The sequence below is a fragment of the Lacerta agilis genome, chromosome 10 (genome assembly GCF_009819535.1).
Source record: "Lacerta agilis isolate rLacAgi1 chromosome 10, rLacAgi1.pri, whole genome shotgun sequence".
NCBI classification, from domain to species: domain Eukaryota; kingdom Metazoa; phylum Chordata; class Lepidosauria; order Squamata; family Lacertidae; genus Lacerta; species Lacerta agilis.
Window position 1 is genome coordinate 2189281 of NC_046321.1, and position 13358 is coordinate 2202638.

The window sequence follows — 13358 nt, forward strand, 5'->3', positions numbered from 1 at the left end:
CCATCCAGCCCCTCCCCCTGTCCTGTAGATCGCTGGAACGGAAAGTGATGTTGTCTCCTTAGCGATCGATGACTGAGAATGTTTGAACCCCCCAAAAAAGGGACGTTCCTCCCTAAAAAAAAAAAGCTCAACAACTTTGACCTGAAACCCCCTCCCCCCCAAAAAAAGGGGTAGCTCACTGCCAGATTTTAATCGTGCGAGTAGATCGCGGTCTCTTAGAAGCTGGACATCCCTGCAATAAAAGGTCTCCAAACTCTGCCGCAAGTCCTTCAAATATTTATTTCTGAAGGCAGACGCCATCCACAATCGCTCATGGCTGAAGATCCCCAAGATGTGGGGTGGGGGGATCCGCGAGCCCAACTCCCACCAAACCATATATTTCCCCCCCCCCCACCTCCCCAGCATTCTTAAGGGGAGGGAACTGCTACGGGTTCTCGGCCAGGTCACCCACACCTCAAGGATCCAAAGGAGCAGAGCTGATCTCCGTCAGGTTGCCTCCCTTAGGGAGGGAGGGCCGGCACCTCTGTGCAGGGACCACTGCTCCCCACCCCCCAAGTCCCTGCCAAATTGGGCACCTCTAGCTACTCGAGGAAGCGGAACTAAGCCACCCCATGCCCTGGCCTCAGGTTGACGGGGGGTTTTCTTCTGGGCTGTTCTCCTCTTTGTCAGTCGAGTCCTCCCCCTTCTTCTCCAGTTCGAAATTCTGAAATAAGAAAAGAGAAGAGCAAGTAGGAACAGCAAAACATCAGAGAAAAAGCCCAGTACACCTCTTTGGGGGCTAAGGCATGGAATGTTTCCATCCAAGTCCTTCTCAGTTCCAACGGCCACTACAGGCAGCGGCAATTGAGGCTTCCGCTGCACCAGTTTGTGTTTGCCTATCTGAGTTTGGGATTGTTTTCACTGTATTTAAATTACTGTTCTTGTGTTAATTTTTTTTTGGTAAAGCACCATTTGAACACAGGGCATACACTATTAAGTATGACTACCACCCGTCCCAGTAAGGAGGCAGCCACTGTTGCCATCACCCTGTTCCTCTTGCCGCAGCAACTGGCTTTTCCGCCGCGGAAGAAACAAGAAACTGCTCTGGCTGTTTTTTATTGCTCGATCCCCGACAGCAGCTGCTCTCACCTGCAGCCAGAAGCGACAGTGGCAGGGAAGAGCAGGTATGCCCACAGAGGAAAAGGAAAGCAGGGGTGGGACTGGCAGCTGGGCCCGTGAGCCAAAGCGAGGGGTGAAAAGGGGCTCTTCAGCTGCAGCCAGCTGTAGTGGCTGCCAAAACCAGAGGTCACTACAGGCTCACGGGGGCTTCAAAGCAGTTCAAATGAAAGGCAGTTCAGTTGCTGTGATCCCTGTATTGCCCCCTGGGTCCCTTCCACCTCTATGAAGTGCTAGGATTCTATGCTCTTCCAAAGGGATGTAGCTCTTACTTCCAGTTCCTTCAAGACTTCATCCATAAAGTCTTCTGAATTCTGTTTGTAGGCCACAGCCAGCTTGATGGCATCGTTGAAGACCTGGTGGGAGAGGAAGGGAGACCACTGAAGAGATAAGAAGATGGGCTTTGGGTTTCTCCCACCTCTTTCTCCACCGTAGGGGGGGCGATGCCAAGCCGATTCCACCACTCATCAGCTCCTCCCCCCAGGAAGCCAGCCAGCCACCGGTCCTGCCTCCCTCCCAGGCGAAAGCTCTCTCCTACCTTCACCACATTGGTGCCATCTGCAGCAGACACAAAATAGAAGGGCAGGTTGAACTTCCGCGGAAAGCTGAAGCCTTTCTGAGTCACCTTCATGTCGGCTGGAGGAGCAAAAGAGGAGGTCATTGCTCAAGGAGCCATCGTGGGGAAGGCACACTACCGCTTGATCATTTAAAAAAACATGGCATGCAAGTTTTAATAAAGCGCTCGCCTTTCTCCCCGTTATTGCTATTGTTTAAAATACAAAGTCTATTACAATGATGTTGCAAAACTCCTCCATGAATAGGGGGCAGAAAGGAAGGTGGTTGACGTCGCTAATGCTAGCCACTCAGTGCTGTGCCCAACCAGCTTCTGCAGAACTACCTTCCTCCACTGGCTTTGACCCAGGAGAGTATACAGATTATGTCCTTTACTACAGATGGAAAAGAACTGGCTTTCTAGACAGGGTTGACGCCAGCGGAGCAGTGGGAGCTGGTCAACTGGGGCACTGCCCTGCCAACCAGTCCGCCCTCAGCCAGCCGCCTGTCAAGGATTCTGAAGTCCAGAGGCCAAACGCTAAGCTGAAAACCAACATGTTAAAGTGGCCTGACACTCCTGTACATAAAGTCTTTTTGCCCCCCCCCCTCTTTGATATGAGGGATTTCTCTGTTGCCCTCTTTAAGTGTGTGCTGCAGGGGAGCACGGCAGGGCCTTTGCAGTGGTGGCACCCCATGCGCAATAGCCTCCCTTGCTGCAAGATTGTCACAAGAGCGCCTGGACTAAAATTGTCTATCAAAATCTTCACTCTTGTGGTTTATCACAACAGCTACTCACTTTGGGTTATAGTAACAGTCAAATTTGTCAGCACCTAAATGATATCAAGCATCAGAACAACTTGACCACAATAAGGAAATTTTGCCCGTGGTATGACTATTTTCCACCTTCCCATTTCAACTCTCTGGCACCCTATCTGCAAACCCTAGCAATTCTAAAATATAGACACACTTTTATTCTCAAAAGATTGAATGTATTGCCTTCGGCTGTGCTGGGGGGGGGGGGGGCGATTCCAACAATTCCACACGAAAAACACTGTGGAGGGACATGGCACTACCAAATCGGTGGTGCATACCCTTCTGGCTTGCACTCTTTATAAAGACTTGAAGAATGAGGTTGTCACCCCTCTTTTATTGTCCATTCCGGGTCACCCAGCCCCTGCCACCGTGTCTTTTCTCTTGGCAGATCAAGATGAGCAGGTGACAGCAAAGGCTGCAAGGTTTTTAGCTGGGGCAATTGGAATAAGACCCACTATTTGACCATTGATTCAAAACCCTAAAATGCATTTTATATAATCGACTTTTTATTTCTGTTCTTTGTATATCGTATTGTTGTTTTATTGCTATGGCCGGTGGCTGACGCAAATAAAGATCATTCATTCATTCAATAGCCCTCCCTTAGGAAAGCCTGCCTGGCCACCATACTGTGTGCCTTTTGGCAGCAAGCAGGAATTTCTGCTTGTCTTTGCTTTGCGGGAAGGGAAGGGATTCTCTGACCACTGAACTCATCCTGCTGCCCCACAGATGCTCTTAATTCATGTGGCTGCTGGGGCTTGTGAGCTCTGCTTTTATAACTATAGGCAGCACATATCTGGTCTCTTCCCCAGTGATCTTCCAGAGCTTCGAGGAGACCCACCGTCGATTTTGTTGGCAACCACAATGCAAGGGATCTGGGGGCGGAATTCCCGCAGCTCCTTGTACCAACTGCTCAGGTTCTTGTAGGTGACCTTTCTCTGGACGTCAAAGACCTGGCAAGAGAGAGGGAAGAGCCCGTTGCAGACACAGGTGGACCTCTGGCCTGAAGTAGTTAAGAATCACAGAGGTGCAGTGTTGGAAAGGGACGCCCAAGGGTCCAGTCCAAACCCCGGCAATGCAGGAATCACAGCTAAAGAATCCATTCAAGATGGCTATCCAACTTCTGCTTAAAAACCTCCAAGGGAGGAGAGTCCGCCACCTTGCCAGGAAGCCCGTTTCACCGTTGAACGACTCTTACAGCCAGAAAGTTCGACTGAAGTATAAAATCATAGAAGAAGAGTTTGGATTTGATATCCCGCTTTATCACTACCCGAAGGAGTCTCAAAGCGGCTCACATTCTCCTTTCCCTTCCTCCCCCACAACAAACACTCTGTGAGGTGAGTGGGGCTGAGAGACTTCAGAGAAGTGTGACTAGCTCAAGGTTACCCAGCAGCTGCATGTGGAGGAGCGGAGACGCGAACCCGGTTCACCAGATTACGAGTCTACCGCTCTTAACCACTACACCACACTGGAGTTGGAAGGGACCCTAAGGATCATCTAGTTCAATCTCCTGCAATGCAGAAATATGCATCCACCACATACAGGGATCCAATCGACCTAATGTTTAGTTGGAATCTCCCTTCTTGCAATTTGAAGCCATTGGTTTGGGTCCTCCCCTCAGGAGCAGCAGAAAAAAGAGGGTAGGACCCAAACCAATAACTTCAGGGGCTGACGGGGTGGGGGGGACAACGACGGACGGGATGACTGCAGGGTCCAAATGTCTCCAGGGAAAAGCATGCTCTGCGAAAGCTAGCAGGAATGCCAAAGGCAGGGGTCTCCAAACTAAGGCCCGGGGGCCGGATGCGGCCCAATCGCCTTCTAAATCCGGCCCACAGACGGTCCGGGAATCAGCATATTTTTACATGAGTAGAATGCGTGCTTTTATTTAAAATGCATCTCTCGGTTATTTGTGGGGCATGGGAATTCGTTCATATTTTTTTCCAAACTATAGTCCGGCCCACCACATGGTACGAGGGACGGTGGACCGGCCCCCTGCTGAAAAAGTTTGCTGACCCCTGGCCAAAGGCCTCCAGTCTTAAATGAGGTCGTACTTTGCAGCTTGCAAAGTGATCCCCTGCCCCATCGCAGACGAAGACAAAACACAGTGCAACAGACCCACAGCTGGGGCAACAGATGCCCCCTCCCAGCAATTGAGCTATTGGGAGCGCCTTATTTATTCAATTTATATTTCACTCTTCCCTCCCGAAGGAGCCCACGTTGGCAAACTGATTTTACTGCAGTATGGTTTCATATTCTTGTAAACCACTGTGACATATTTATATGATACAGCGGAATATAATTATTTTATATTTATATTATATTTATATTTATATTATAATAATTATTATTGATATCCTATGATTTTAGGATTGCCATGCTATGATTTTAGGATTGCCATCAAACACTTGGGTAAACAGGAATGTTTAAAAATTCTTCCTGGGAGTCACTATTACAGGACACAACCTCACCAGGGAGCCATGGTTCCCAACGTGGGGCACACGCCCCACAGGGGGGCAATTAAATTTATAAGGGGGACAATTCGAGAATGAGTTATTAACAATGAATGGCCTTTTAGGCTTCCTCCATGTGAATATGAGTTTACTTTATGAATAAAAAGAATTATATGTCACGGGGGGAGGGGGACCAGGATTTTAGAGATGCTTAAGTGGGGCATGGCCAACAAAAGGTTGGGACAAAATCGAAAATTCTTTCTAGTAGCACCTTAGAGACCAACTGAGTTTGTTCCTGGTATGAGCTTTCGTGTGCATGCACACTTCTTCAGATACACTGCATGCACACGAAAGCTCATACCAGGAACAAACTCAGTTGGTCTCTAAGGTGCTACTAGAAAGAATTTTCGATTTTGTTTTGACTATGGCAGACCAACACGGCTACCCACCTGTAAAAGGTTGGGAAACATTGCTGGGGAGGGGATTGCACCCATGGAAGGCCCTGGCACGGAAAGGGCTGAGAAGCCCACCTCCAGATTCAAAGGTTTCCTCAAGCACTAAGGCTTCATGGTCGTAATGACCAGATACAGCGGTACACCTCGGTTGTCGAACTTAATCCCCTTCGGAAGTCCGTTCAGCTCCCAGAACCGTTCAAAAACTTCCTGCACACAATCGGAAGCCAAGGGAACAGCATCGGATGTTCGACTTCCTAAAAACCTTCGCAAACTGTGACACTCACTTCTGGGTTCGCGGCGCCCGGGAGCCGATTTGTTTGGGAGCCAAGCTGTTCGGAAATGGCCAAGATTTTTTCCCCCTGGACGTATATAATTCTGCACAGGATTTCCTACTGTAGAATCCCGGCTCTGCAGAATCCTTGCAGCCCGTAGCATGAATCGCATACGGAAGTCTAGGCTGACCCAGAACAAGCAGGGGGAGACGTGGAAGAGCTTGGCAAAGCAGACGCAGAACCGCCCCGAGCTGAAGCCTCGCCTGAACTTCTCAAAAGCCACACCAGGCTTCCCCGCTTCCAGCCTGCCACCCCTGGTGCCCCCTCTGCAGCCCCCGCCAAACAAGACAGGCCCACCCACTTACCATGATGCAGGCGTGAGCCTTGTAGTAGTAGGAAGCATGCATGCTCTGGAAGCGCTCCTGCCCAGCCGTGTCCCAGAAGTCTGAAAAGCAAGAATGGCCCATGGCTGCTGCATTAACCATAGCGGGGAAGGAATCCCCACTTCTAGCTTACCCAGAGGTTTAGGAAGTCGATGCAGGGTTTAATCTGCTCCCAGATTAATTTCTAAAGTTATTGCTGAGGTTGCTTCGTGATAATTCTATCGCTTTAGGTTCTTTGGAAACCCCTCTGTTTTCTGACGTTCAAGCGGTGTGTAAATGAATAAAGGCAATTTGGCGAAGGTATTACATATTTATAGACCACCTTTCCTTCCCTGGAGCTGAAGGTGGGGTTCATGGTCTCCCCCCCCCCCATTTTGTGCCTACAATAACCCTGTGGCTTCGACTAAGACACGCTGACCAGCCCAAAGTCTGGCTGAGTGGGATTCGAACCCAGGTCTTCCAAGGTCATAACGGTCCAGCGCTCTAACCATTACACCACACTGGCCTCTTAATCTCCTGTTGGAAGTCGCCCAGAGTGGCTGGGGAAACCCAGCCAGATGGGGGGGGTATTAGTAATAATAATAATAATAATAATTATTATTATTATTATGCTAAATACATCATAAATGAGCCACCATCGCTGCTAGAGGGCCATGAATATTTGTGTCCCAAGCTTTTTAGACTCGTCTACATCTGAAACCCAAGGGGCATACTGGTTGCCACATGTGATTCCCCCCCCCCCAAGGTAAAGGGACCCCTGACCATTAGGTCCAATCGCGGACGACTCTGGGGTTGTGGCGCTCATCTCGCATTACTGGCCAAGGGAGCCGGCGTCCAGCTTCCGGGTCATGTGGCCAGCATGACTAAGCCGCTTCTGGCGAACCAGAGCAGCGCATGGAAGTGCTATTTACCTTCCCGCCGGAGTGGTACCTATTTATCTACTTGCACCGGCGTGCTTTCGAACTGCTAGGTTGGCAGGAGCAGGGACCGAGAAACGGGAGCTCACTCCATCGCAGGGATTCGAACCGCCGACCTTCTGATCAGCAAGCCCTAGGCTCTGTGGTTTAACCCACAGCGCCACCCGCATCCTTTCCCCCCCTCCTACTACCCCACTAAACTTTGCATGAGTCCCCTGGGAGGGTTCCGGATCTGACAGGGGCAAGATGCAAAAGCAGCTTCCCCCAGAGCTGGTGCCACTCCGAAAGGGAGTGGGAGAGACCCCAGTTCTCGAGTCTCACGGGGCGCAAAGATGCCCTGCCAAGCGAGGCTCTCACCCACGAGGATCGTCTTGCCATCCACGGTGGCTGTATGCTTGTAGAGTGTCAGGGCAAAGGTGGAGAGCTGGTGAGGCTTGCTGCATATGCGAGTTAAGGCACCTTTCAGGCGATGTCGCTGTTTTTAAACTGTTTTTTAACCTAAACCACGGGCGCACCAGAGAAACCTGATTTAAGGCGGCCATCATTTCACCGTTAAGCAATAGCTGCAGCCGTCAGCTACATGCCAGGACACCTCCCTGCCCTTTTATTGCTTATTTGTTTTATTAATCTACCGCTCCGCATCAAAGGATTTCAGGGCGCTTCACGGAATAAATACAGGATAAAAACAAGTAAGTGAAACAAAACAGCAAAACAATAATGACCCCCCCCCTTCCCCCAGACACATTTAAAAGGCTGTAGAATATTAATCAGCCAAAGGCCTGGTTGGAAGAAAAATATTATAAGTAAAATGACTATTGGGTATTTAAACCATTTCCGCTCCCTATCAAAGGAAAGTGTGTCCCCAAAACACCAAACACTTCATTAATCAATATAAAAGCTTATATTACACACCTTTTGCCCAGGTGAGGGGGTTCTGCATTGCTGCATGTATGTGGGGGGAGTGTATGCAGTATGCAAATATGGATAAGCTGCAGACAGAATCGTAGAAGGGTCCTTGGGGGTCATCTAGTCCAACCCTCTGCAATGCGGGAATTACGCAACATTGCGCTCTAACCCAGGCTTTCCCAAACTTGCGTCTCCAGCTGTTTTGGGAGTACAATTCCCATCATCCCTGACCACTGGTCCTGCTAGCTAGGGATCACAGAATCACAGAATCCTAGAGTTGGAAGAGACCACAAGGGCCACAAGCAGGAAACACCATCAAAGCATTCCTGACAGATGGCTGTCAAGCCTCCGCTTCAAGACCTCCAAAGAAGGAGACTCCACCACACTCCATGGCAGCAAATTCCACTGCCGAACAGCTCTCACTGTCAGGAAGTTCTTCCTAAGGTTTAGGTGGAATCTTCTTTCTTGGAGTTTGAATCCATTGCCCTGTGTCCGCTTCTCTGGGGCAGCAGAAAACAACCTTTCACCCTCCTCTATATTCCTTTGATATATTTGAACATGGCTATCATATCACCCCTTAACCTTCTCTTCTCCAGGCTAAACATACCCAGCTCCCTAAGCCGTTCCTCATAAGGCATCGTTTCCAGGCCTTTGACCATTTTGGTTGCCCTCCTCTGGACACGTTCCAGCTTGTCAGTATCCTTCTTGAACTGTGGTGCCCAGAACTGGACACAGTATTCCAGGTGAGGTCTGACCAGAGCGGAATACAGTGGTACTATTACCTCCCTTGATCTAGATGCTATACTCCTATTGATGCAGCCCAGAATTGCATTGGCTTTTTTAGCTGCTGCATCACACTGTTGACTCATGTCAAGTTTATGGCCTACCAAGACTCCTAGATCCTTTTCACATGTACTGCTCTCAAGCCAGGTGTCACCCATCCTGTATTTGTGCCTTTTGGATGTTGGGAGTTCTAGTCCAAAAGCAGCTGTAGGCCCAAGTATGGAAACTGCTCTAATCACTAAGAGCCGTTGCCATGAGTGCAAGGGAGTTTTAATATCAAACGAGCAAATGAATTAAATGTTGCCACGACCCACCACCCTGCTTTCTGGGCTGCAGATTGTGTAAGTTTGCAAGATCTCAAAGGATACAACCCATCCAGGAGAAAGCGTTCCATTAACCTGAAAGAGAAGGAAACAGAAGCCTAGTGAGGAACAGGCCCGTTCAGAAATATCACAGAGATGGAAAGATAAAAAGGCTTTTTTTTGGCCACAGACTCTTCCCCCAACCCTCGGAATAATCTGCATCCTCCATTCTGAGCTGCGCCAGAGAATACGGACTCTGTGGCTACTTGCCACAATGCCTATGCTCTACCTCTGGGGTCAATGGGAGTTGTAGTCCAAAACCAGTGCCGGGTTTACGTATATGCTAAACAAGCTACAGCTTAGGGCCCCACTCTATTGGGGCCCCCCAAAAAATTAAAGGAAAAAACCACTGGATGTACATTTCCAAAATAGAAGATGAAAAACCAATAAAATAAAAGCAAGAGTGTTTTGTAATATACTTCTTCTTAACATACAATGGTACCTCTGGATACGCACACCTCCAGTTGCGTATTGCCAGGGTACACCACAGTGTTGCTCATGAGTAACGACAGAGCCCTCTTACACTAAAGACTACTTTATTGTGCATAACTATTTACAGTGCGGAGCTAGCTAAAAACATGAGCGCTCAGTCACTTGCAGAATCCGGAAGTGACCCTCTCCTGTTTCCCGCCCAGCACCAAAGCCTCGGCACCCTGAAACGACGTCTTCTGTGTCCTCTGGCCCCCCTGATGCTGTGCTGGCGCCGGAAGCTGCAACTCCCCCTCTGATCGCCTCTGCCTGGCGTTGCTGGGTCTCTGCCCAGCATCCCTGACCCACGGCTCCTCCTCCTCTTCCGTGGGAGAGAGCTCTGGCGATGGGCTTTGAGAGGAGTCAGGTGACAGCAGTGGCTGGGGCTCCCTGTACCTGAGCAAGACCTCCTCTCGAGGAGGTTCCCTACCCTGCTCCTCCCTACTAGCAGGATCACCTTCCCCGCGAGGAGTACTCCCGCCCGGGCTCTCCTCACGAGTAGGACCTCCCCCCGGGCTCTCCTCACGAGGAGAAGGCAAATCCCTGACACGTATCCTTCAGGACGTGAATGCGGTAAACCCAGAAGTATTTTTCCGGGTTTCGCCACGCACACATGTGCAGAAGCGGTGCCTCCGGTTGTGAAAACCTCGGGATCCGACCGGAGCTCTGGAACGGATCCACACCACAACCGGAGGTACCACTGTACTTCTTCTTAATTGTATTTCAGTTCAACGATTACTTTGATAAACAAAATGAAAAATAAAAAAAAATTCCTTCCACTAGCACCTTAGAGACCAGCTAAGTTTGTTCTTGGTATGAGCTTTCATGTGCATGCAATACATATTTTGTGATGTGCAAATGGCTTTAGATAGCTATTAGGTCTATAAATTACCACATAGCATCCAGGTGAAACTCGAAAAATTAGAGTATCATGGAAAGGTTCATTTCTCTCAGTAATTCAACTTAAAAGGTGAAACTAATATACGGCTACCCACCTGTAACTTTAATATATGAGATAGACTCATGACATGCAAAGCGAGATACGTCATGCCTTTATTTGTTATAATTGTGACGATTATGGTGTACAGCTGATGAGAACCCCAAATTAACAATCTCAGCTTGGGGGTTCTCATCAGCTGTGCGCCATAATCGTCACAATTATAACAAATAAAGGGATGACGTATCTCGCTTTGCATGTCACGAGTCTATCTCACATATTAAAGTTACAGGTGGGTAGCCGTGTTGGTCTGCCATAGTCAAAACAAAATAAAAAATTCTTTCCAGTAGCACCTTAGAGACCAACTAAGTTTGTTCTTGGTATGAGCTTTCATATATCAAACTCCAGTAGCTAATGAAAACAATTGCTTACATAAATGGACTTCTCCACGATATTCTAATTTTTCGAGTTTCACCTGTATATTCAACACAAAAAAGCAGCGACAATTTGTTGTTGGTAAAGGGCCCCATTACCTCTAGTAGCTTATGGCCTCATCAAACCTAAATCCGGCCCTGTCCAAAACACAGAGAGGGTGCCATGTATCAATCTATGCTGCCCGACCAAAAGAAAACAGGTTTTAGTAGCGCTGGAGCTCCGTAACGGCAATGGAAATGTCAGCGATGGAAGCAAAGCGCAGAACCTCCGTGCAGGAATAGCCAGGTAAGCCAGACATCCTTTGGAACTTTCTCTCGGCCACTCACTTGGACTTCCCCACTGCGCTGTCCCCAAGACAGATGATCTTCACGTTCTCATCAGCGTCGTATTTCTCCTGGTCCAGCTCCAGGCTGGCGTCTCCATCGGCCATCTCCTCGGCCATCGGGCTTTGGCAGGATCAGAGCAGCACCTGTAAGGCCAGAGGGACAACGGTGGAACTCTGCATCCTGTTAGGCATGGTACCCTCTTTTCCATGGGTAGGCAAACTAAGGCCCGGGGGCCAGATCCAGCCCAATCGCCTTCTAAATCCGGCTCGGGGATGGTCCGGGAATCAGCGTGTTTCTACATGAGTAGAATGTGTGCTTTTATTTAAAATGCATCTCTGGGTTATTTGTGAGTCATTGGAATTCGTTCTTTTTTTTTTCTTTTCCAAAATATAGTCCGGCCCCCACAAGGTCTGAGGGACAGTGGACCGGACCCCTGCTGCAAAAGTTTGCCGCCCCCTGGGAGTCTTTTCCCTGCCCAGACTGCAGCTTGCCACAGGGCAAAGGGGATGCCAAATTCTCCAGTCGGGACAAAATAGGAAACAAAATAGGAAATTCTTTCCAGTAGCACCTTAGAGTTAGGTTTTACTGGATTTGTAAAGCCTCGAAGCAATTTAGACTCAATTTTATTTTTTTTAAATGGCAATACTAATTGATAATGAAATTAAAGAAAATCACAGCTTACTAAGAGCAATAAGCAGACAGCCATTGCAATCTAAAAGACACGGCGCAAAATGGAATGGAATTAAATTGATTAGGTTTTCCACGGCTTTTCCCACTAAGAAAGTCTGGAAGCAATTTACAATCAATCACACAGACACGATATTAATAAAATTGCATAAATGATATTACTGCATTTATAGGTTTAATTTTGCAAGCATGTCACTGGTGCAGACCCGATGCCAAGTGGCAGCCCTTTTATTGTTTTTACATTTGCTGGTACCAGCCTGGGTAGAGTGGCTGCGCCATCCGGTGCCCTTTTAAAATGAGGTTTCTTGGGGGGGGGGGGCGTGTTACTGGATTGTGGTTTTTATGTTGACCTTTTCTGTGAACCGCTCTGAAACCTCCAGGTATAGAGCGGTATATAAATTCAATAAATAACTGAAAAGGAACCCAGTCAGACAGGTGGGGATACAAACAACAACATTATTATTACTATTATTATTATTATTATATTAGCATCCAGGGATCCCACTACCAAGCCTGATGCTGTTTAGAGAAGTTTTTAATGTTTTCTGCTTATTGTGCCTTTAATTCTGTTGGGAGCCACCCATTTTCCGACTCATATTGAGATAATTCCCGTCAATAAGGCCAAATTTGATTCACAAAACATTTAGGGGTATGCGTACCCCTGTATCCCCCCAGAAAAAGCACTTATTATTATTATTATTATTATTATTATTGACTGCCAGCACCACCGCCACCTGTCAGGACCACCTGTGCATCATGGAGCCCACCTGGCACCAAAATGAGCCCCCCCCCCAACCAGGCATCTTTCCTGGCTGTGCTGCACCCCTATTATTATTATTAATATTATTATTGCTTCCCCACCCCCCAAAAAATGTTTAGAGGACTCTCATTTTCCTACTGATATTGAAATACTGCCCCTCAATGAGGCCAAACTTAATTCACCAAATGTTTAGGGGTATGCGTACCCCTGCGTCCCGTCCCCCCCGGAAAAACCACTTATTATTATTATTATTGACTGCCAGCACCACCACCACCTGTGCATTATGGAGCTCACCTGGCACCAGAATGTGCCCCCCCCCCAGCCAGACATCTTTATAAATAATAATAATAATTTATTTATACCCCGCCCATAAATAATAATAATAATAATAATAATAATAATTTTGCACACACACCCTTTGCCTGGCTCTAGCAGGGCAGACCCCCCCTGCCCATAGGCGACCAGCAGAGACACACACCCCCAGCTCGTGTGTGAGGGGTAATCTCCCCCCCCCTCCTAAGGCGAGGGGAGCAGCAGCAGCCCCCCCCCAATTCTGCCCCCCTTGCAAAACAAAGCAACCCCCCTTTGGGAAAGGCAGGGCCGGTGCCTCGTTGTCCGCCCCCCCCCCCGAGCGCGCCCCCCCCGCACCTCCTCTCCGGGCCCCCGAGGAAGAGGGAGGCGCCTTCCGCCGTCTTCGCCC

The 13358-nt window shown here is 48.6% G+C and overlaps 1 protein-coding gene across 1 annotated transcript; it reads right to left on the reverse strand.

Annotated features, from left to right (window-relative positions):
• Positions 1-261: 261 nt before the first annotated feature.
• RABL2B (RAB, member of RAS oncogene family like 2B) lies at positions 262-11354 on the reverse strand. Its single transcript, XM_033162714.1, has 8 exons — positions 11212-11354; positions 9052-9081; positions 7352-7431; positions 6060-6139; positions 3359-3470; positions 1694-1791; positions 1428-1511; positions 262-703 (listed from the first exon to the last, which is right to left on the reverse strand). The coding sequence occupies exons 1-8, from the start codon at positions 11325-11327 to the stop codon at positions 623-625; spliced, it is 681 nt and encodes a 226-aa protein (XP_033018605.1). The 5' UTR covers positions 11328-11354; the 3' UTR covers positions 262-622.
• Between the last annotated feature and the right edge of the window lie 2004 nt (positions 11355-13358).